The sequence below is a fragment of the Nelumbo nucifera genome, chromosome 5, assembly GCF_055504915.1.
Source record: "Nelumbo nucifera cultivar China Antique chromosome 5, China Antique-T2T, whole genome shotgun sequence".
NCBI lineage: Eukaryota > Viridiplantae > Streptophyta > Magnoliopsida > Proteales > Nelumbonaceae > Nelumbo > Nelumbo nucifera.
The window spans coordinates 75743632-75769335 of NC_142653.1; the positions used below are offsets into that span (position 1 = coordinate 75743632).

Sequence of the window (25704 nt, forward strand, 5' to 3'; positions counted from 1 at the left end):
GGCAATAGGAGACCTTATCCAGATATTAACCAAAGAAAGAAAATTTCATTTTGTGCTACATATGACCGAGGTTCAAAATATCGATACACCCTGAAACGCCAGAGTGTGCGTATTGGGGGTTTGAGTAACACTTTCTATTTATTTTTAGTTTTTTTTCAAAATTTTGTACAGGGCCGGTTTTAGCAAGGTCTATCCCCTGCTTATGTTAAAATTTTAAAATAATCAATATTGCATATTGGGGTGGGGCTGATACGGTACACCCCAATATGTTACGAAATGTGAACCTTGCGTTCAACAACTAGCACCATTACAGGAAATGCTTGTGGTCTCACTCAAAATGAAAATAAGGTAGACAAGGTGTAATCGTCATACACAATTACAAAAAGCTTGAAGGTGGATTTCTGTAAATTTGAAAACATGCCTTGTGGAGTACTCAACAAACTGGCCCTTCAAAAAAGAATTGATCATGATACCCTCCTTGTTTATCCATGGAGCTCATGTTCCATTGTTGAAGCATTGAACAACAAATTCTGATTCATATGGGTATGCTCAATCTTTGTATGTTTTGATCTTCATCAATGTTTAAACTGCATGGTGTGCAGCTTGTGGTGAAAGACATATTCAAGCCTTAGTTCTTTAGCAAAAACAATCAGAGGCTAAGTCTGGAACCAAAGTAACATAGAAGAAAAACTTAATGTACAATCATATGCAAAACAAAACATAAAAGGGGTTGTAGTCTCTAGAAATCATCATGGGTATACCCTACAATCATGGATCTTAAATTCAATATCTATGGGCATTTCACTATGTAGAAATGGAGAAATTTCAGAGATATTTCACTGATTCCGCTAAGGCATTTGGAAAATCTAGAAAATCAAGGAAGTTTTCTAGAAGCATGGAATTAGTTAATAAACCTTAAAGGAATCATTAGAAGTATGATTGCACATTTAAAACTCAAAAAACCATAGGAGAAAATTAAGAAACTTTAATAGGTATCTTTCTTTGTAGACTCCCTTTTAGTCTTTTAGCCATATTCTCTTCCTTAAATATTTCATTGACTTGCCATTTTGATTTTTATCTATTTTGTTACTATATATTTTGATTAGATTGAGGATCCTTTTTTTTTGTAATTGTATCATCATCATCCATGCCTTATGCCATCTATATGGGGTCAGCTATATGAATCCGGTTTTGCCAATTGACGACTCACCTAACTAACTAACAAGTCACAATTGGTAATTCTATTATTGGTAAGAATGAGGTTTCAGATATAAGTTAGCCTATTATAGGTGCACCAAAGCAGACTATTGGGGATAGCTACTTATCTTTTCAGTTTCAGACATAAGTAGCAACATTTTTTCTTTTTTCTTTTTTTATATTTTGGTAATAAAGTAGCAACAGTTCAAACTATTAAATGCCACCTAAAATAACTTCCTTGGAGAAGTTGGATAGCAGTGGCTAATACCTCTGCTAGGAAGAATAGAATTTTGGTGGAATGGACACCTCCTCTGGAGGGTGTCATTAAGCTGAATTTTGATGGGAGTAGCCAGGGTAAATCCATGACCTTTGGGTATAGGAGGGGTTCTAAGAAATAAGGACAGCAACATTATTTCCTTGTTTTCGGGCCTAGTGGGAATGGGACACTCTACAAGGGCGGAAATACTAGCTACTGTGCAAGGGATCCAGATTGCGAACCAGTTTGTGGTGGGGCATTTACTAATTGAAGGTGATTCTCCGGTGGTGGTGGGGTGGCTCTTGAACCCAGATTCTGTTGTTTGGGGCTATAGAGACCTCCTCATAAAAGTGAAATGCCTAACAGGCAATATGATATTGTTCAATGGGTGAGCAGATCAGTAAATGCTGTGGCTGATTCTTTAGCCAAACAAGGGGTTTCTTGGGATTGTCTTTATTGGGCTACTTTGTAACTTGTTCTAGTTGAGTTTGAGAATCAAATCTGGTGCCTCTCCTTGGGATGTTTGTAACTCTTAAACTTTTTGATTAAAAATATTTTTCAATCATTCATCAAAAAAAAAAAAAAAGGAAGATGGGCTCCTATTGAGCTCAACTTGATTGCTGATAGTCAAGATAAGTATGAATCACAGAATTGATCTTTTTTTTTTTTTGACTCAAAATGTTGTTCTTAGAAGTGATTTTGTGGTGCTGAAAAGTCAGCTTCCAAGATATTTTTTTTTTGCCCAATACTTTTCAAATACTCCTATGGTGGTTACTTGAAATGATGCCAATGGCACTAAGTCTTGCATTTCATTCTGCATAAACAATATTTCTTACCAGTTACCACCCTCCAAATGTTATATTTTAGTGTCTCATGGAAAACAAATTTGGTATATGCATTTTGATATTAGAGATTAATGAGTACAATTTAGAGCATTATGTTTATTTTGTATATCTATTGTTGGATGCATTTTTTCTTACTATTTTTATATTAAACAGGGTTGGGAACACCTATTCGACGGGGATTAGGTGGTATATCAATGCTGAAGTGGTCACCAACAGGAGATTATTTCTTCACTGCCAAATTGTATGGAAATTAACTTAATTTTTCAGTTGCATGGCTGTTAATCAGAGTGCTGCATGTTTGAGTTTATGATACCAAAGTAGATGATTTTGTATTGTTACAGTGATGGAACATTTTATCTTTGGGAAACAAACACATGGACATCAGAACCTTGGTCTTCAACTGGTGGTTTTGTCACAGTAAGTGAAAACGATAGTTTTTGTTCTCTCTACTTCTTTCGTTTACCATTTTGATTAATAACAGATACCCACCCTTTGGTTTCTGGCAATTATAAATCCCCCTCGGGTTTCTGAACTATTTCTGCATTTACTCTCATTTGTTGATGCATACAGATAACTTCCCTTGGTTAACTTTCCCTGGAGAATCCATTAAGAGGTCATGTGATACATTTACCCCTGTCAGCAATTCAGCATACCGATCAGTCATCTAAGCTTTATTCCTATTCACTTACCATTCAAAGGATGCTCTCTAACCAATTAGTCAAAGCTCCAACTGTTACAGAAACAAGAGGTAGTTATCGGGCCCCCTTCTCCATCACCTGTCTCATTTGCACTCTTTGCAAGTGCAAATTTTGCTTTCCAAGAACTGATGTGAAATTTCCACTACCTTCTTCCTACATCAATTTTTATCTCTTATAAAATGGAAACTACATCATCTTGCTGCTTACCAAACTCTCAAACAATTAACCCTCTTTCCTCCATTCTCTTTCATGAAGGTGGGAATCACATCATCTTACTTCCTATTTCACTTCTAATTAAAAAAATAGCCAAATGTGAAGCAAAAATAAACCCAAATTTATAGTTAGACTATTTGCACTACCATGCTTTTACACTAATGCAAATTAAATTCACAATGCTAACAAACTGAGCCCAAATGGAAAACCCAATTGGGAAAATTAAAATAGTCTATAATAAGAAAAACAGTTTATTGAGGATTTTGTGCAGATTTGTTAGTTGTTTTTGTTTATTAATTGTTTAGATAGTAAGTGGGGACCACAACACACTTGTTGGGACCCTTTGGAGTTATTTTTAAGTTTTTATGTGTTATTCGCCCTATAAGGGCATATTAGTCAATATACTCATTTTTTACTTAAAGTACAATGACTAGCTATTGTCGTGCCGTGTCGTGCTGACCTGACCCATGGGCCTAGAAACCCAAGCCTGGCATGATCCATATAATCGTGCCGTGCTCGATAGGTTTGTGTGCTGTTGTCTTGTGCCAAGCTGCTTTACAACTCTAGTACTAGGTATTTCTCTTGAGAATGTTATTGCCTTTGATTCGATTAATAATGTTTCTATACCTAACATTGATGTTATGATTGATCTTGATCTTCCCATTGCACTCTGCAAGGGAAAGAGAAAGTGTACAACCCATTGCATTTCACCATCTCTCCTATAGTGCCGTATCACCTTATTCTTGTGGCTTCTTCTCTAGATTATGTGTCTATACTTAGGAATGTTAGTGAGGCTCTATCCAAACTTGAGTGAAGAACAACTATGGTAGAAGAAATAGAAACTTTGATTAAGAACTAGACATGGGAGATAGTTGATTTTCCTATAGAAAAGGAGACAATTGGGTGTTCATTGTAAAGCATAGGGCTGATGGCATCATAGAGAGGTACAAGGCAAGGTTGGTTGCAAAAGAGTATACATAGACCTATTGTGTAGATTATTTGGAGACCTTTGCACCAGTAGCTAAGATGAGCTCAGTTCATATCCTCTTGTCTCTAGCAGCTACTTATTCATTGTTGCTCTTCTAGGTTGTTGTTAAAAATGCATTTCTTAATGGTGATTTGAAGGAGGAGGTATATATGGGCCTTTTAGCCAGTTTCTATGAGAATGTTGGTGAGGAAAAAGCTTGTAGGCTAAAAAAAAGTCATTATATGGTTTGAAACAGTCACCTAGGGCATGGTTTGATAGGTTTAGGGGGGCATTGATCCGTTTTGGGTACACATATTCAGTTAGATCACACTTTCTTTTTGAAGAGGAGAGAAACACTTGTGTCAATACTGATTGTGTATGTGGATGGTATATTTGTTACAAGGAATATTTTGAGGGAGATTGGTGGACTCAAGGATTCATTGCAGAAGGAGTTTGAGATTAAGGATCTAGGTGAACTAAAATATTTTTCGGGGATTGAGGTTGCAAGATTCAAGCATGGGATATTCATCTATCAGAAGAAGTATGTGTTGGATCTACTTAGGAAACTAGGAAGCTAGGAGTTAAACCAGCTAATACTCCTATTGACCCAAGCTACAAGATTAATGCTTTGATTGGTGAGTTGGTTAAGGATGCTGGGGAGACATCATAGGATGGTAGGCCGACTACTATATTTATGTATGACACGCTTGGACATTTTGAGTTAGTATATGCATGTTCCACGGGTTCAGCATTGGGAAACCATTGATAGGATACTTGCATACTTGAAGAAGCATTCGGGTAGAGGAATTCTATTATTAGATCATGGGAATTTGAAACTGGAGTGCTATACAGATGCAGATTGGGTAGGTTGTCTAGATGATAGGAGATCCACATCAGGGGTATGCACATTTGTGGGAGGAAATCCATGGAAGAGTAAAAAACAATCAGTGGTGTCTAGGTCAAGTGTAGAGGTCGAATATAGATCTATGGCCCATGTTGTTTTAGAGTTACTTTGGGTTAGATCCTTGCTCAGTGAGATTGGGATAGATGTAGAGGAGCCCATGATGTTATATAGTGACAACCAAGATGCAATGAATATTGCCCACAATTCAGCTCAACATGATAGGACAAAGCACATTGAGGTTGATAGACATTTCATAAGAGAAAGGGTGACAACCGGAGAAGTTTGCTTCCCTTATGTCTTCTTTGAGTTACAGTTAGCTAATGAATTCACCAAAGGGGTTGCAAAGAACATGACATATGCAAGTTGGGAGTGTGTGACATTTACTCCCAACTTGAGGGGGAGTGTTGAGGATTTTATGCAGATTTGTTAGTTGATTTTGTTTATTATTTGTTTAGATAGTAAGTGGAGACTAGGGGTTGATACAAGCCGAGCCGAGTCGAATATTTGACTATTCGAGCTCAGCTTGACAATAAAATATCAAGCTCGAATTCGGGTTTGAGCTCGATTCGAACTAGAAATATCAGTTCGAATTCGACTCGAATAAAAAACACTTGCATTCGAGCTCGGTTCGGCTCGAGCTCGATAATGAACCGAGCCTACTCTAGCTTGAATCCGAGCCTACCTGATATCACAAAGTCCCTGTAGAAGCCATAAGAAAATCCGAAAGAAGAAGAAGAAGAAGAAGAAGAGGACCACAATATAAGTGTGTGTACACCAATAAAATTAAATATAAATTATATAATTATATATGAATATTATATGTAAATATAAAAATTATATATATAGGGTTCGAATAGGCTCACGAGCCTAACAAACCAAATTGCATAGCATTCGAGCTCGGTACTCAGGCTCGAATTCGATTCGAAGCTCGGTCTGGACCGAGCCGAGCCGAGCTCGAATAGCTCGTGAAAAGCTTGGTTCATATCCACCCCTTGTGAAGACCACAACACTCTTGTTGGGACCATTTGGAGTGATGTTTTTAAGTTTTTTATGCAGTTTTATGTGTTAGCCGCCCTATAAGGGCATAGTAGTCATTGTACTTATTTTTTACTTGAAGTATAAATACCAATGGGAGATGATGGCCAGATCTGATTTGCTCTTTCTTTCTTTATCAACTTCTTTTGTTCCACAAGAAACTCCTCTTTTCTTTGCAGTTTTTTGATTCAACAGATTTCTACTCAGTTGTAAGAGTTGCATTGCAGACATAAATGTCTAGGGGAAGTAGAACTTGGGAGGTATGCTGAAGCTTGGTTGTTCAATGATTGATTGGCCTTTTTGTTGTCTTGGGCTTCACCTTCAAGGTGTCCTAGATCTAGCAGCTTTTAAAATTAGTAGTAGATAGACTTTCTAAGAAGCTTGATAATTATAAGATAAATTATGTTTCCTTAAGGGTGGAGCCTTAGTTAGGTTTACTCTTGCTAACCCACCAGTATACTATGTTTTGGTGTTTAAAATCCTACTGCTTGTTGCCAAGAGATTGGAAAAAATCATGAGAAACTTTTTGTGGGAGCCTAGAGAATCTAAGAGGGACCATTTGACCAATTGGCAGACAATGTGCAAGAATAAACGGGGTTCAGGTTTGGGTAAATTAGTTCTAAAAACTTCATCTTTATTGGATAAGTAGCTTTTGCAATTACTTTTGGAGCCAAGCAAGTTACAGTGTTCTATTATTTATGGCCTTTCTGCTTGGGTTTGGCATTAGGTTAGACCCTTTTTGATCAAGGCCCAGCTGGATGCTTGAATTCAGACTTTGGGCTTAGGCTGGGCTTTGGCCCAAACTCGGCCCGCAGCTCAATAAACTTAATCAATACTTCGAAACTATGACAGAATCATGTCAAGGGAAAGTGATTTTGACCCACATGTTAGATCTACACCTTACCAAGGGCTGAGGTTTGTTATATAGTTTATATCTTTACTCTTATGAAAAGTTATGTGAGAAGTGCAACATGGGAAATGGAGTGAAATAATTGTACATATATGCACACACAAATAAAAATTATATATATTATATATTTTGGGCTAGGCCCTGGGCCCTAGGGCTGGGCCATGGTTGACCAAGCCCAACTCAAACTTAACATCAGGCCTATATTTTGGTCTATGCCCAACCTTAATTTCCACTGATTGGGCTAGGCAGGTTGGATGTCAGTCTTAATTGTGCTGGCCTGACCCAATGCTCAACCCTACTTTTTGCTAATGGTTTGGGGTGCAAGATTAAATGCTAGAGCCACTTTGCCCCCCATCCCGCCCAAGTGATTTAAAAGGTGTGCCTGAACTGTGTTTAGGCGCACAGGTGAGGCACATTTTAGGGTATGTGCCTCACCTAGGTCCTAGGTGCATCACTTTCAAAGGCGTGCGCCTTTTGAAAAATCATGCACTTTTTTTCTGTTTTTCTTTTAATGCTTAGCATCTGGTGCTTCTAATGCACCTTTTGCTTGCTTCACTCGCTCATTGAAACTTCGAAAACTCCATGTTTGCTAATTGCTAATGTTGCTCATTTGTTCATCCTGATAACAGATTTTTTAAAAGACACTTAAAGTTATACAAACTTTTTTTTTATAGGGATTAAGAATTTAAGACCCTGATATGGTCTTGTCTGGGCTTGCCTTGAGGGGCCTGGTACAAAAAGGCAGCTCGTAGAATCAGGAATGCATAATGTTTAACATCACATTTGCTATTTGAAGTAACACAATTTGGAAAAAAATAAAGAGATGTTTACATGCTTGAATATGTTTTGTAAGTTATGCTTGATTTTATTTTTATGTTTTCATTTTAAATATGTTTACTTGTTATATTTATGTATTTTAATTTGAGATAATAGTTTTTGTAAAACATTTATTTTAAAATTTAAGTTTATATTTTTAATTATTATTGTGTTTTATATTTTGCATTTTTTTTATTTTTTTTGACTTTTTGGCATTTTTTTTGAATTTTTACCATTTTTTGCATTTTGCGCCTTGCTTCAAAAGGGCGTGCACCTTGCCTTGTGCCTCGTGCCTCAGGTGCAAAATGACCCTTGTGCTTTATCTGTTCTATTATTCTTTTCCACACTTCATTAGATATGATGTTTGATCTAGTAATAGAACCTGTTAAAGTTATTAGGTAGCAGGGTTAAGTCTTTTTACATATTATTTATATTCTCCTTTGTCTTTATCTGTTTTTATTGGAAGAAATAAAAATGATTTGACAGAAAGATTGAACCTTTCTCTTGTTCTCAGTCTCCTCTCCTTCTCTTTCTCTCATCTTCTTTCAATTGGATTGATATTCAATCCTTTTTCTCTTATGTTTTTTCTTTGTTTACTGGCTGTTTGTGGAAGATTTACAGAACCAAATTTTTAGAAGATCTGCAGTACGGAGATTTGCCTTTAAATCTTATTTTTTTCTTTGTTTACTGGCTGTTTGTGGAAGATTTACAGAACCAAATTTTTAGATCTGTGGTACGGGGATTTGCCTTTAAATAATCAGTTCCCTTGTCCTTATCCCATTTCCATTCACAAAAATCTTCCTATCTCGCAATGTGTGTCCTCTTCCGAATAGGGGTTAGTTTGGAATTTTGGGTCTGAGAAGGGGTTTAACTATAAGGGATTTGGAAATTTCTATGTTTCTTCACTTGTTGCATTATTGGAAAGAGTGCATCTGGATAATTTTTGGATTTTACTGTTGTGTTCCTATGAAGCTATTGGAGTGGATCTATGCCCCATAAAACTAGGTTTTTTTTTTTTTTTTTTTTCTCTGGAGATCTTTTAAATGTTCAAAGGTTATCAGGAGGAGGAGACTGAGCAAAATTTCTTGGATAAAGATTGAAGGGGAAAGGAAGAACGTTGGGAGTGGGCGACCTTCAGGTATGTTAGAGGGAAGGAGAAAGTCATTCTGAAGATTGCCGAGGAGCGCACTGATTGTGGTGTTGTCTGAAGCGCATGTTTGTTGCGGTCAATCTGTGGTGGATGTTGAAGTTGTGACCAATGATTTAAAAGGCATGCCTAGGTGCACTGGTGAGGTGCATTTTAGGGCATGTGCCTTGCCTAGGTCCTAGGTGCAGCAATTTTTTTTTTTTATCAGCAAAAGAAAATTTAGTTATTTATTAAACTGAAAAAACAGATTACAGTTTCTTTATCTACTCTGCACTCCAGAGTATTACAATATACAAAGAAACCCAGATTATGTAGATCAACATCCCATTGTTGTAATACAGCCAGCTATAATTTAGCCCAAAATAGAGTAGGTCTATCAACTCCCTGTTTTGCTGGAGTATCTGCCAGTCCATTCACTGTCCTTTTAACCCATCCGAAAGTAGAGTTAAATCTCATAGCAAGAAAGTCAATCTCCCTAAATGCAAATCTGTACTTCCATGGTGCTGAGTTTACTTGCTTAGCCCAAGCAATGACTAGAAGTGAGTCCCCCTTCACTTCCAATTCTCTAGCTTCTAATTGTTTTGCTAATTTCAGGCCTTGTAAGAGTGCCATCCTCTCTGTCTGAACTGAGTCTCCATACCCAATTGGTCCTGAGAACAAAGCCACAACTTTCCCATTGTGATTTTGAAATATTCCCCCTATTCCTGCTCTCCCAGGGTTTCCAAGGGAGCTGCCATCAAAATTTAGCACTTTCAAAATGCACACGCCTGGTGTGCCTAGGTGTCCTAATAAAATATCTTCTTAAAAGACAATTAAAATTATTATATCATTTTTTTTGTGTGAGAATTAAGAATTTAAGACCCTAACATGGACTTCTTTGGGCTTGGTACAAAGGTGGCTTGTAGAATCAGGAATGCAATATATTTTACATCACATTAGCTACTTGAAGTAATGCAATTGAGAAAAAAAATCGACTGTGGGTTTTACGTGTTTGGAAATGTTTTATATGTTTGATTTTATTTTTAAATTTTCATTTGAATACGTTTTACGTGTTATGTTTATGCCTTTTAATTTTAAATAATAGGATTTTTAAAACATTTATTTTAAAATTTAAGTTTATGTTTTTTATTAATATTATGTTTAATATTTTTTGTCTTTTGCATTTTTTTATTTTTTTTAGCATTTTTTGAATTTTCTGACGTGTTTTTGATTTTTTGGCATTTTGCGCCTTGCTTCAAAAAGGCACACACCTTGCTTTATGCCTTGCACTTCAGATGTAAATTGCCCCTTGTGCGTTTTTTGCGCTTTTAAAACACTGGCTGCGACATTTAAGGAAAATGTTGGTACATTGTCTTCGTTTCCTATTTCTGATGTGAAAGGAGATTTCTCTAATGTGTCTATTGAGATCCATAAAGAAGAAAAGATTGGGCTGAAAGAGAGGGAGGACTTTAGAGAGGTTGCTGCTGCTGATTCAAGAGGCAAATCAGGGTTTGACAATGGAAGAAATGTTGACTTTGACGTGGTCTGTTGTGCTCTGCCCCAAGCTGAGGGCGATGATGCTGAGCACTGGCTATTTGAGGAGGTGATGATTGGAAGGTTAGGCATGGATTTGGGTAGGAGGGACGAGGCTAGAAAAGATCTCGGGGTAGCTGAATCAGTAACCTGACCTCAAAAAAATCTCATGGAGTTGATGGAGTGAGATACTCACATAGGGCTGGTCCAACAAGAACTACAAGAGGGTATATAAGAGAAGAGGAAGTAAGACTGTTATTTCGACAAGCAAAGCAGTTGTTAAGGAGAACTTTCAGGTTTTCTCCAATATGGGTAATCAGGTGGGGACTCTTCTGCATGAAGAAATTATGGAGATTGGATCTGCTTGTTTTGCGAGAGTTCCTAATAAGAGCTCTGAAAAAAGTGTGGACAGATTTCGAAGAATTTTTTACATTGAGAAAGCTGCTGGAAAAGATGTAGAGATTGGTAAAAGCCTTGGCTTGTTCTTCAAGGGTGGTGAGGGGTTTTCCAGGAAAGCCTTTGAAGAGTTTGAGAGGAGGAAGAGGAAAGAAAGCTTAAAGAAAGGTTTAATTGGAGGAGGAGAGATGTGGGATGGGCAGGGGGAAGTGTTTGAAGGCTGAGGGTCTAGTCTTAGAGGTGTTTTGATCTTTATTTTACTAGAATTCTGTAGTATCGTGTTGATTGGTATCAGTCTGTATCTCAGTTTTGTTTTTCCTTCTCCCGGGTGATTACTTGTGACCTTCCTCTTGTATTCTCTTTTTGTTTTTCTAATGGAATTCTTATTTATTTTCAAAAAACAAATTTTTACTTGCAAAAACCTGCAGAAGAGAAGGCTTTTTTTGGTATCTTTCACCTGACGTGTGTATCCCTTGCAAATGAAGTTATAAGACTACTTTTAATTTGCTAACCTCTTTCCCATTTGCAATCAATATTTGAGAAAATTTCTCTTCTTTATTTGGCTATAGGTAATACACTGTTTGCCTTATTTCTAGCTATAGGAGTTAAGTTGGTTATTACCTTGTTTTTGTCTTTATTGTAAAGGTAACCGTCATTTTGCTATATGATCAAAGAAACAATTCAAAGTTTTGTGTGGATTTGGCTTGAGAAAAATTCTAAATGAAAAATGGGCAAACATCTTTAGAATATAAAATTTATTATTTCAGGTTAATATTGCATCTAGGAGGCAGGGAGGGAGGGAAGGTGGAGGAAAGGGAGGGAGGGTAAGCAAGCAACATCCAAGTTTTAGTTGGATGTGGCTTGAGAACAATTCTACAAGAAAAATTGGCAACATCTTCAAAATATAAACATTAATCATTTCAGGTGAATATTGGGGTTTGTAACACAGAATCAAGTTTGGAATTTGCTTTTACCTTTTAAATGGATGAGAAGGAGCTAGGGAGGGAGGGAACATCTTCAGAATTTAAACATTTATCATTTTTTTTGATCATCAAAGGAGAAATTTATTTGAAATTAAAGTTAAAAAATTTTACAACTTTGTGTATGGGACTAGAAGTCCCACACTATTACATATTTCTGTCCCTTTTTACATTGCAGCCCAAAACAATTGTTGCCTCAAAGCCCCTTGTTTAGCAAGATAATCAGTTAGCCCATTTGCACTCCTTCTAACCCATTTGAATTCTGCCTCTACCTCCCTTGCAACCTTTTCCACTTCCCTTATCACTTGTTTGAAAGTCCACGGAATAGTTCTATTGTTGTTAGCCCAAGAGATGATCACCTTGGAATCCCCTTCAACCTCAATATGCCTCATTCCTAGTTGCTTGGCTATCTTGAATCCTTGTAGCAATGCCATTAACTCAGCTTTTAGAGAGTTGCGCATGTCGATAGGTCCAGAGAATAATGCTAATATTCTCCTTTCAGAATTTCTGATTACTCCCCCGATACTTGACAATCCCGGATTTCCAAATGAGCTTCCATCAAAATTCAGTTTAATTCTGCTACCATCTGGAGGTTTCAATTCCATCTTTACTCTCTTTCACTCTTGAAGATTGTGCTGCTTCTGTCCAGGATCTTATAATGTCCGTGACTAAGAAATCTTGGAAAATATGCAAAGATCTTACCCAATCAGCTACTTTAACTTCGATTGTGTCAATTACCTCTTCCATTGTTCTACTCTTATCCAAGAATATTTTGTTATTGCTTGCTTCCCATATCACCCAACAAATAGCTGCCTTTGTAGCTTTCCACATAACCTTCCCTCTTTTCTTTGATTGCCTCAAAAAGTCTCAGTTGAAAAGTCCTACCACATCTTGAGGGGAAACCCACCTGCAACCAAAGAGAAGACAAAAGGATTCCCCAATATGATGCACAAAGGAACAAGATAATAATAGATGTGTGAAGGTCTCATCACTTTCCTTACAAAGGGAGCACATGTGAGGAGAATGGCAAGCTATTTGTTGGGTGATATTGCACCTGGGAGGGAGGTTAAGCTATTGTCCACACACCAAAGTTTAAAATGTCCGTGTCAGTGGAAATGTTGGTCCTCCAAATATAAGAAACATGTTGAAAATGTTGGAAATATTGTAAAAATTAGAGACATGTGGAAACCAATGTTTGAAAATTGTAATTGTATCATAAATCATAGAGAAAGTTGAATCGAATCGTGAATCGTATCGTAAAACATAAGATTATTTCTATTTTTTTACAAATTTGTCAAAAATTAAATATAAGTATGCTAAAAGACTAAATATATATAGAAAAGTGGTATTTTAAGTCACATGTCATATCTACCATATATGTGCCTAAAACAATAGAACTTACCACTTGTACAATAGAAGTCTAAGATGATATAGTCGAATTTGACTTGAAAGTCAAATAATCCACATACAATGGCTCTTTATCCAACACATGATAGCAATGAATCAGTTTCTAGTAAGGTCTTTAAAACAAGTCACCCTTGACAAAACTAAATATAAACAAAACAAAATGACAAAGTAGAGAACTAGTTCTTAATTGAACGATTTGAATCACAATGAGTCACACAAATCATATAAATTGTAAGATTTATGAATCAAATCATCTGATTCAAATAAAAATTGTAGGATTTTTGCAGAAAAGGATTCAACATAAGATTCGAATCGAAACCCTTGGGATTCATGATTCAAATTGTGAATCGTATCGTAAATTGTAAGTTGAAACCAAGGTTCAAACTATTGATATAGGGTGATATGCCGGTAGGGCATATCAGCCTGTACTGTTACTGTTTTTTTGTTTTTATTTTTTTCCGAATCTGGTTTAGTGGGGCCGGTCTACCCCTGAACCACTCGCCGACCCGAAACACCCCTTGTAGGGGTGTATCGGAAAGGATCCAATACAATACGTATTGGTTGATACGGGCCGATATGTGACGATATTTTGAACCTTGGTTGAAACATTGTAAAATATGAAAAATATAGAATGATATTTTATGAAATGATAAAAGAAGCATAGCCAACCTTTTTAAATTATTATCTTGATCCAAATCATTAAAGAAAGCTAAGAAACTAAGGTTGTAGACAACAAAATACGTTCCGAAGTTTCCCTGTAAACCTTAAGATTCAGATCTTCATGATAGAATGAGTTAAAGCAAAATTTAAACTTAGAAAAGTGTAAATGGTTGTAATAGATCGACCAAATAATCTATTATACAAACAAAAACTAATTTTTAACTTAATGTTTGAAATGCATATTGAGATAGCTCAAAGTGGTAATCGTGGAAGTTAGGTGGGCAATAACATTGTTACTCCACATATCCACGATATTCTCACCAACTTATGTTAGAATATTATCTTATACTCTACATAGTGTTTGTAGTTTTCATTGGAGAATATGTCGATTCTAGTAAAATTTCAGGTCGCTACCCATGGAAGTGAAATGGAATTATGTCGTGGAAGCTATCTCTTGTACTCCACATAGTGCTGGTAGTGTTCATTGAGGAATATGTCGATTCTGGTAAAATTTTGTGTTGTTACCAATGGAAATGGAAATATGTTGTGGAAATATTAGGGAAATTAGGGACATTTTAAACCATGTCTTTATACAGACCCGAACCTTGTTCCTATCTAATGTTGTATAAGATATTTTGATTTTTTTTATGCCTTGTCTACATTGTTCTGTTGTTTCCCCTTCCCAAGTGCTGAAGTTATATATTATTTACTACATACCATTATTATGTACCTCAAGGGTTTTTAGTGATGCGATTCAATTTATATTAACACTCTGCTTAAGCTCAGCATTTTCTGTTGCCTGCGTAAGTTTTCTATTGCGATGTTCCATGTTCTTATTGGCCTACATAACCTTTTAATGTTGTGTAGAAGAACAAAAAAAATGTCATTTTCAACCATGTTTTTTTTTTTCTGTCATCAGGGTGCAACCTGGGATCCTGATGGGCGCATGATATTAATTGCTTTCTCAGAATCTTTAACACTGGGTTCTATTCACTTTGCATCTAGACCTCCATCACTAGGTGAGGACACTTCTAATTTTTCACATTTGAGTCATTCACAATTTGTAGTTGCCATTGGTAGGCAAACAGCTTTTTTTTTTATGGTAAGGATAATGTTTAATTAGTAACAGTAAAATCATTACAATGTATTATAGCCCCCTGTACAACTTTCTAGATCTTTTTCCATCATTTTTGATTGGTAATGAAAACTTTGTTAACTGAAGCAAGAAATGAACAATCATTAATAGGGTGCTGTCCAATGCATGGTAGAATATAGCACAAACATGAATTGAAGAAATTAAAACTTAACCAAAGCAATATGTGTATTCATATCAGCATAACATCACTAGATGGAAAACCTGTAGAATCCATACACTTCTATATTGATTTTTATATACTTTTTCTTTGGTTTTGAAAAGACCTCAGAGGTGGCTGGAAAGGATGTGGGTTAGTGTAACGAGGACTGAACAGTATGGTCCTTGATAAAAGTGGAATCAGGATTTTTGTAGCCAACCACCATTAATTGAGAGAAGGCGCTTTTAAGTTTAGCTGATTGTGTTTGTTTTCTAATTTCAATTACTGAAAATAATTAAATACCATTTCTGCATCTCCTAATAGAATCATTATTAATATTTTCTTTTATGTCAACTAAAATAGTTTAGTAATTTGTAAGTGAAATACCTTGATCATCAACTTGATATTTTCATATATGCACAGCTGAGAATCCCGTATTTGAATAGTTATCTATTTATTAATTGAAATAAGGCCTTTTTAGTTTTAATTGAGTTTCTTTGGTTTCTAGTTTCAATTATTGAAAATAGTTAACAACCATTTTAGTCTCTTAATGGAGCTATTATTGTAGGAGGGTAGGGTTTGGCACTGTGAGAGTTTGTCTGAAGGATGGTAGGATGGCTTTCTGGGCGTAGGGAAGGCCTAAAGCACGGGATAAGATTCTCGAGGGATACTTTGGGTTTTTGAAGAATGAGTGATGCATGGTGTTGCCCCCCTCTTAATGGGGCTCTATATTTATAAGCACCTATGCATGGAGATCACGGAGATCTCCTGACCTTGAAAGGTTTCTCCTTTTGTGCTGTGATAGATGGTAACTTTTAAAAGTTTGGGATTTATATTGATCCATTGCCATATGGGTTAGTCAGGGGTTTGCTTTGTGGCTTTTCAGGACTACAGTACTCGGGTTTTCCCTTTTCTTGATGTGTCTCCGAGATTGCTGGCTACGATACCCTTTCTTTGCTCTTTTTTGTGGTGCTCACGTGCTTTGCGATGTGGTGCCTAGTCCACCACATGCCTTGCGATTCAGGTTTCTCTTGTAGGATGTTTTATGGATCGGAGGAATGCATTTGTGTGATGCAGTGGTTATTATTGCAAGTTACGATTTCTTGGGTTATCATCTGATGTTGGGTCCTACTTGACCCTTATTCTTGTCACCCTGTCACATGGCAGGCAATGGGCTCTTTCCAACTCTATGTTCCTGCAACTATTAATCTTTTTTGATGTCTATTATAAAAGTTCAGTAATTTCTAAGTGAAAAACCATTATTGTCAACTATTATATATTTTCACAGAAGGGGGAAATTTTATGGAGATGCACTAGGGCAGTTATGCTATGGTTGATTTGGGAAGAAAGGAATGCTAGAAATTTTAATGAGAAACAGAACTCCAAGATTTCTATCATTGAAAACATTTTGATAAAAGTAGTGAGTTGAGGGAAGACCTTTGATCCATTTCTCCAGAGAAATCTTGATTCCACATCGCAAAACCCTCATTTTTAAAGGAAAATTTGAGAACGAAGTTGATCCCACCCACATTGAACCAAGTGAAATTCGATTTCAGTGGCTCTAGTTTTGGAAATCTGGGACCTTCTGGAATAGAGGGAGTAGTGAGAGAGAGTTCAGAGCATTTCTTCTTCAAGGGTTAATGATATGTAAAAGGTTGAACCTATAAAATATAATGTTAGTGTGATTCCAGAAACGAGGTGGGGTGCTCTAGAATGATAGCCAAGGAATCTGGCAGCTTAAGACATACGGTGAGGCAACCAAGACAATTACAAGGGAGATAGGAGTGACATGGATATGGATACATAGAGCAGCAAATGGAATGGCTAACACTCTGGCTAGACATGAGGTTAATAGGTATCAATTATACATGGAGATTTTAACACTGTTTTCTTTGTATACAAAGAACGGGGTTAGGAAAAGATGCTAGCATATTATCTACAAACTTAATTCCAGTAAATACTATTCTTTCTCCATAATCAGTAAATGTTTTAATGTTACCAATAAAAAAAGTCATATCTACCCAATTTACAGTTGAGGATACTGTATTTGAATAGTTATATATTTATTAGTGTTCTAACATATTCAATACCATTTTGAGATTTTATTTCTTACTGCCTTCTGGAATAATAGTTCTTATAAATCTATACTATGGCCTGGTTAAGAGTGCAACAACTTGAATGGCAATGGGTGAAGCAGGTGTGCTAGTTAAAGCTAACTGCACAATGTAGCCTGCCTAGTTGTCAGTTTATAAACTTAGTGAGGTTTTTTTGAATATTATCATCTGGGGTTTCATTGCTCTAAGGATTTTATTTATTTTAGTCTGAGCATTTTTATTTTGTAGAGTTGTTTCTCCCCAATTTTATGAATTATTTTTAGTTGTAAAGACACTTGATGATTCTCCTTTTTCTTTCCCATTGATTTATTTCAGATGCACACCTCTTGCCTGTTGAGTTGCCAGAAATTATCTCCTTGACTGGCAGGTAGAGATAATTTCAAATTCTTGTTTGTCCTCATTGTATCTTTTGATGTTCCTTCAAAGTCTATTGATTTGTTTGGAGGATATATACCAAACAAAATGTTTTTGGAGTTGTTGTGAAAATGAAAAAAAATGTAAAATGATAGCTGGTAAAGGCAATTGCTTTACTCTATGTATCTCTTCTTTGTTGCTTCATGGCACGATTAGACTGAACAAAATGTTTTTGGAGTCATTGTGAAAATGAACAAAAGTTATTAACTGGCCATATGTTTTCACTACTCATGCATATATTCTTTCTACTCATGGTATCTGAATATCTTGTCAAATGATTAATTCATTCATTCAATGCTTGGCATCTGGTCTGAGCTGGCAGTTATACTGAATTATCACTAGGTGTCTTTGCTTTGGTTGATCATCTGAGACATCGTGACCAACATTTTATCAAAATAGCAAGTTATTGAAATCATAATTGATCAGCTGAACATTTCGTTTCAAGGTTGACTTGCTGGGACACTGCAGTATCTTGGTGTAGTACTGCTAGTGGAACTGAGATTATAATGAAACCATACCCCACTAATCACAGTGCCCCTTCTCACCAAAAGAAAAAAATCACAGTTAGGTTATGTTATACAACTGGAGGTTCTTTGTCCCAAAGTTGCCTGTTGCTTCCAACCTATCAGACTTGCAAACTGGTTGTGTTCAAATAAATTTGCAGGCCATTACTGTGGTTTGGTTAGGATTAGGAAAGTAGATTCCTGTTCATTAGACAGAAAGGTAGCCTTGAAGTTAGTTTTCTTAGTCTATTCATTTGGCAATTTTATATGTAGATAGCAATGATGCTGACATATGGACAACAGGATATGGATATAAGACATGAGGATATGACTCTCCATTTCCCAAGACCCCATACATGGATATGTGTACGGGTACCCCATCTAATTTGAAGCATCACTCATTTATATCTAGTTTTTGAAACTACATATCATTCCTCAATACTTGTAGCTTGTAAAATTGAATTAAACTTTTAATATTCAGATTTACTATGGTATGATTTGTTGAAACATGTTATATTACATATTTTAGAAGTACATGGAATCCTCTACCATGTTTTACATTTATCATACTTAAAAAAACAAGAGTTATTTTTATCTTTGTAAATTAGCAAGTCAAAGAACTAAAATAGATCTTTACCCCTAGCAAAATCACCGGGTATTGCAGTGATTTTGAATTACAAATTATGATTGAATTCAAACCAACAAATTGGGTAAGTATGCTTTCTTGCACAAGTGTCTATGTGTGTAAGGCACCTCCTTCCACTTGTCACTTTTCTTCCATGTGTGGAATTGCAAATCCGAATTGTCCATCAAGTAGGATAGATATCCTTTGGATTGGCCACAATAGAAAACTGCTGAAATAAAAATCTGTAAAAGAAAAATAATATTTCTTGAAGAAGAAAAGAGAGAAGAAGGAGAAGATATTTGAGAGAGAAAAGAGAGCAATGGTTCTGGCCGCCCTCTTCACTGTTATTTATAGTTTAAAATAATAAAGGGTACAAAGACCAATATGCCCTTATAGGGCGGCTAACACATAAAACACTTGAAATAATTGCTCAAAAAGGACCCAACAACAGTGCTGAGGTCTCCACTTCCTATCTAAACAATAAATAATAAAAAGCTACCACTAAAATTGCACAAAACTGTCTAAAACCTCAACACTCCCCCTCAAGTTGGGAGTAAATGTCATACATTCCCAACTTGTGTAGATTGTGTTCAAGCTTGTCCTTTGCAACCCCTTTGGTGAAGACATCAACCAACTGTAATTTAGAGGAGATATAAGGCAAGAAAATTTCTCCAGTTGTCACCCTTTCTCTTATGAAGTGCTTATCAACCTCAATGTGTTTAGTCCTATCATGTTGAATTGGATTGTAGGCAATATTGATTGTAGCTTGGTTATCACAATATAACATCATGGGCTCCTTAGCTTTTGTCCTAATCTCACTTAGTAGAGATCTCACCCAAAGTAGTTTTGAAACACCATGGGCCATAGATCTATATTCGGCCTATACACTTGATTTAGCCACAACTGAACCCGAGGAGCATGCGTGTGCTGATTCACAACACTAACAACTTAGGAAATGTCTGGACCTGTCATACATAAATATAGTAGTTGGCCTACCATTCTCTGATATTTTCCCACATCTTTAACCAACTCACCATCCAAAAAGCATAGTTCTATATTTGGGTCAATAGGAGTACTAGCTAGTTTAGTTCTTAGCTTCTTAGTGTCCTGTAGTAAGTCCAACACATACTTGCTCTGAGATGAAAATCTCATGCTTGGATCTTGCAACCTCAATCCCTAGAAAATATTTCTGTTCACTTAGATCCTTGATCTCAAACTCTTGCTGTAGTGACTTCTTGAGTGCATCAATCTCCTTTAGATCATTTCTTGTAACAACTATATCATCTACATATACAATCAATACTGACAAGAGTGCCTTTCTCCTTTGTACAAAGAGAGTATGATCTGATTGAGTCTGTATGTATCTAAAACGGATAAGTGCTCCTCTGAACCTGTCAAACCATGCCCTAGGTGACTGTTTCAAACCATACAGTGATTTCTTCAATCTACAAACTTTTCCTTTACCAACATTCTCATAAAAACTAATGTCCATATATAACTTCTCTTGCAGATCACCACTAAGAAAAGCATTTTTGTCATCAAGTTGGAATGGAGGCCATGAATAGGTAGTTGCTAGGGATAAGAGAATTCAAACTGAACTCATCTTAGCAACTGGTGCAAAAGTCTCCAAGTAATCAATGCCATAGGTCTGTGTATACCCTTTTGCAACCAACCTTGCCTTGTACCTCTCTATACTGCCATCAGTCCTGTGCTTCACAATGAACACCCATCTGCATCTGACTGTCTCTTTCTCTATAGGAAGATCAACTATCTCCCATGTCTGATTCTTAACCAAAGCTTCCATTTCTTCTTGCATAGTTATTTTCCACTCAGGTTTGGAGAGAGCCTCACTAACATTCCTGGGTATAGACACAAAATCCAAGGAAGAAAGGAAAGCACGGTAGGAGGGTGATAAGGCATTGTAGGAAAGATGATGTGAAATGCAATGGGCTGTACACTTTCTCTTCCCTTTGCGGAGTGCAATGGGGAGATTAAGATCAATGGGATTAGCTGCAACAACAATGTTAGGTACAAAAACATCATTATCAAGGGAAATAACATGCTCAGGCTCAAGGGAAATACCTGGAACTGTATCAACTGAACCTGGGATCTCAGATGGACTAACAGAGAGTGGTGCAACTTCTTCTATCTGAGCATGTGTGGAGTCAACCATCTTTTGGCAGCACTGATAGAATTGTGAAGTTGGTTGTAGTGGATTAGGCAGTGGGATTGGAGCTGCTGATGGTGGGACAGATGGATTAGACGAAGGAATAAATGAATCGGGAAGAGGGACATGTTGTGAGTTCTCTCCAAATCACTCTTCCTGAGGAGAACCACTGAGAAAAAGAAAGTAGATTCAAAAAATGTAATATCCATAGTGACAAACTTGCTCCCTGACACTGGATCATAACAACAAAACCCCTTTTGGTTTTGAGCATATCCAAGGAAAAAACATTTCTTGGCCTTAGGATCCAATTTCTTGCGATGAGTACCAAGAATGTGAACAAAGGAAAAAGCAGGCTAAAAGGAACACAATTAATCAGAAAAAGCAGGCTAAAAGGTGCCATAAACCCCAAAGTGCGTGAAGGAACACGGTTAATCAGATACATGGCTATGAGAACTGCGTCCTCCCAAAAACGAATATGAACTGATGCACACACCATAAGGCTTCTTGCCACCTCCACAATGCGTTTTTTTCCTCACTGCTATCCCATTCTATTGCGGTGTATATGCACAACTACTCCGATGAATCACACCATGCTCCAAAAAATATGTGGCCAAGTCCTCAAAGTATTCTCTAGCTTTATCTGATCTGAAGACATAAGTCCTCACTCCAAATTGTGTGGGAACCATCTGGTAGAACTATCACCAAAATAGGCATTTCATCACATGATCTCATCAAATATATCCAAGAATACCATGTATGAACATCCACAAACAAGAGAGAATAACGGTAACCACCCATGGAGGAAATGTGGTAAGGTCCCATACATCAATGTGAACAATATCAAAAGAAAAAGAACTTTTATTACTTGGTTTAAAAGAATGTCTACAATGTTGTCTCAACTAACAACTTTCACATTCCAAACTAAACAACTGAACAGACTCAAACAACTTTGGAAACAAAGACCTCAATGAAATGAAAGAAAGATGACCCAAAGGATTATGGTATAGCATAATTTGACTCACCGACTTTGATCCACTACTACTACTGCTACTAACATGATGACCCTGATGTTTTGGAAACTCATCCAAAAGGTAGATTCCATTCACCTCACGACCACTCCCAATCGTCCTTTTTGATTCCAAATCCTGCAAAACACAATTACTAGGAAGGAATGTCACTGAACAGTTTAAATTTTTTTATCAGAGAGCTTACAAAAAGAAGATTAGTATGGAGTCTAGGGACACATAAGATAGAGGATAAAGTAATGTCATTAATCACTCTAATGGTCTCTTTCCCAGCAATGGGAATATGGGAACCATCTACTGTAGAGACTCTATCTCTACCAGAGCACAACTAGTAAGAAATAAAAAGGGTAAATATATTGGTCATGTGCTCAGATGCTTCTGAGTCTACAATCCAAGGAGGTCCCTCCTTACTTGAGGTGGATGCATGATTTGCAATTGCATATGAACTACCTGTCTGAGCAAAGGAAGTAGTGTGATTGGCTCTTGCACTGTGCTGCCAGTCTGAAGAACCAAAATTGGCTAAATTCTTCTTACTCATAAGCTATCCATACTTCTCCAATTCAGTTCTCATTGTTGCTGTTGCAATGGATTCCAAATCAACTTGGGAAAGGGGTCCTGAAGAGTCTCCTGTAATTGCCACATTTGCATTTCCCTTCGTATTCTTGACCTGAGCTGGTATGAGATGAGGGTAAAGCTTCCAACAGGTGTCTCTGGTATGTTTAGTCTTCTTGCAATAGTCATACACCATGTCCTTGTCCTCCCTCCTAGCCTCACTACTCCCCTGTCTCCATTTGGCTTAGATTTGATAGTACTAATCATAGCTGACTGATCAATCCCAAGTTGTCTCAACATGACATTCCTCCTACTCTTCTCTCTAGAGAGAAAGACAAGCTTGAGAAAGAATCACACTTTCTCTAGAAAGGATTTGTTGCCTAGCAATGTCGAATTTAGGGTTCAGCCCAACCAAGAACTCAAAAACCCTATTCTTCTCTACCAACCCCTGATAGGTTGCTGCATCCTTCATACTCTCCCAAACCACAGTTTCTAAGGGAACTATCTCCCGCCAAAGGGTTTTCAACATGGAGAAATACATGGCAAGAGGTCTATCTCCCTGTTTTGTACTAATCACCTGATTCCTTAATTGATAGGCTCTAGCTACATTTTGTTTATGGGAATAGGTTTCAGTCATTCCATCCCAAATCTCCTTTGCAGTATTAGCGCACAAGAAATTTTTACCAATGTGAGATAACATAGAATTACATAGCCAAACCATCACCATGTAATTCTCTTGTACCCACCGGGAGGGATTTGTATTAGGTTTCTTCTCCTCCCCAGTGGTGTACCCAGTTTCCCAACCAAGAGTGCTGTGGTCCCCATTTCCTATCTAAACAATAAATAATCAAAAACTACCACTAAGAAATGCACAAAACTGTCTAAAACTTCAACAACCACCTATTCAATCATATCCGTATCAGTCTAATACCCCACCTTTTATTAATAAACTTTTTCTTTTTTATTTATTACCAAAAAAAGTTTAATACCCCACCTTTTATTAGTGTCTCCACAAGTATTATTGACAATTTCCATAGTTCTGATCAATGTTTTAAAAGGCGTGGGAAGCGTATGCTTGGAGGCACGCACGCAGGCGAGACGCTCCCAAAACACTCTGAGGCGTATGCCAGAGGCACTATGACACCTCTGAGGCATATGCCTCGGGTGCAAGAGGCGTACACCTCTTGCGCTTTTTTCATGAGGTGTACTAGAGGCATACGCCTCATGCACCTCATGCACATCTGATATAAAAAGACGGAAAAAAAAAGAAAAAAAGAAAAAAAAAGGAAACAAAAGGAAAGGAAAAGAAAGGGAAGGGAAAGAAAAAGAGAGAAGAAAAAAGAGAAAAGGAAAGAAAAGAAAAGGAAAAGGAAAAGGAAGGGAAGAAAAGATAAGGGGAAAGAATGTTACACATCTTTATTTTTCTTAATATAAAAGATTTTTAATAAGAAAAAATGAGGTCCCCCCTTCTTCTTCATCCTCCTCCTAACCCTCCTCTTAAGGAGGCTTATGCTTCCTTGTGTTCGGGAGGCTTATGCCTCTTGCGTTCTGAACTACGCCTCATGCCTCTAGGTAGTGGAATGCCTCGCGTCACGCCTCCGGGTTTTAAAACATTGGTTCTGATATTAAACTTACACAAAAGGGTTTGTTTTGTTCCATGACAAGGGTTTTGAGTTCAAATTTGACCTATCAATAGAGGACAAAGAGGAATATGTGGGGCCATTTTTGGGCCTAGTTTGCCATGCCTTAGGTTCCTTGGACATTCAGCCTTCACTTAACAATCTGACTAGCAGATATACATATGTATGTATGTATGTATGTATGTATGTATGTATGTATGTATGTATGTCTTTCATCTGGAGATGTACATATGTAACTATGCTTTGATCTGCAGTTACTTCCACTCCCTTTCTATCACCTTAATATTACTTTTTATATGTCACCATCTACTTTAATGTGTAAATTTGGATTTATTCAGAGGTCCAATCAGATTGACCAACTATTGCCCCATCACTTTTCAATCAACACTTTGATCCTAAAAGCATTGCTGGTTACCAAGAAATGACAGTACAACATACATGTGTGTGGAAGAGAAGAATCTTAAAAAAGGAAAAAGAAAAGCTTTCCTAATCTTCACTTCTTTTATCCTTCTTTTAAAATTATTTTGAAGTGTTCAAATGTTCCTTAGGCTCAGTTTGGAAAGAGTACAAATACAAATATGTAGAGTGTAAAACCTTGTATTTTGTATTATTTTATATGCATTTGTACTGTATATATTTGTATTTGTACTCTTTCCAAACTGAGCCTTAGAAAAAATGGGACAGGAAAGCTGTAAGGTTTATGAATTGTAACATTCCCAAAGGTTGTCATTCTAGCTTGTCTTTTCTTTTTGGCATGTTACCAAGATGTGAAATGTATATCTGGGATTAGCTATACATACCTAATCAGTTTATTAGTTCTTTGAGATAGCTCTTCTTGTTGTGTCAGTCATGGAATAGATAAAGTAGCATGGGATGCTTCTGGGGAACGACTGGCCTTGTCATATAAAGGTGGCAATGAAGTGTATAATGGCCTTATTGCGGTATATGATGTTAAAAGGACTCCACTCATCTCAACTTCACTAATGTGAGTTTCTGACCTTAGGTTTTAACTAGCAGTTTTTTTTCTCTTTTATTTCCTTTTGTTTTCTACTGCATGATCAAATCTTGATTGATTCTTAAAAAACAGTTTCATAAAGTTAATAGTAGTGTTGGTTATCTCGTATATGAAATATTGAACTATTATCTAATCCATGGTTTGCAATTGAACAACTGCAGTGGGTTTATTAGAGGACCTGGAGAGAACCCAAAACCAATAGGGTTTTCCTTTCACGACAAGTTCAAACAGGGACCATTGCTTTCTGTGGTATGTACTCTTATATACACTTTTCTCATGTATACACTCTTATCCTTGGATGAATCTCTGCAATATTCTCTATTCCTCTGCCAAAAGAACATTTACCTTTTCTACTTAGACATGCCTGATGTACATTCACAAACATATAGATATGTGAATATAATTTTATGCATC

At 36.7% G+C, this 25704-nt stretch overlaps 1 protein-coding gene across 5 annotated transcripts in view; it reads left to right on the forward strand.

Annotated features, from left to right (window-relative positions):
* The window catches only part of LOC104593947 (Transducin/WD40 repeat-like superfamily protein), a 42509-nt gene that overhangs the window by 15612 nt on the left and 1193 nt on the right, over positions 1–25704 (forward strand). For all 5 annotated transcript variants that reach the window (XR_016076626.1, XM_088888771.1, XM_010254057.3 and 2 more), the window contains exons 8-13: positions 2452–2539; positions 2640–2715; positions 14863–14962; positions 17665–17716; positions 25123–25260; positions 25452–25539. Coding sequence is in view for 4 of the 5 variants with exons in the window: in XM_088888771.1 (XP_088744897.1) it covers positions 2452–2539; positions 2640–2715; positions 14863–14962; positions 17665–17716; positions 25123–25260; positions 25452–25539 (542 nt within the window). In the remaining variant the exon portion in view is untranslated. The remainder of the gene's footprint in view (positions 1–2451; positions 2540–2639; positions 2716–14862; positions 14963–17664; positions 17717–25122; positions 25261–25451; positions 25540–25704) is intronic.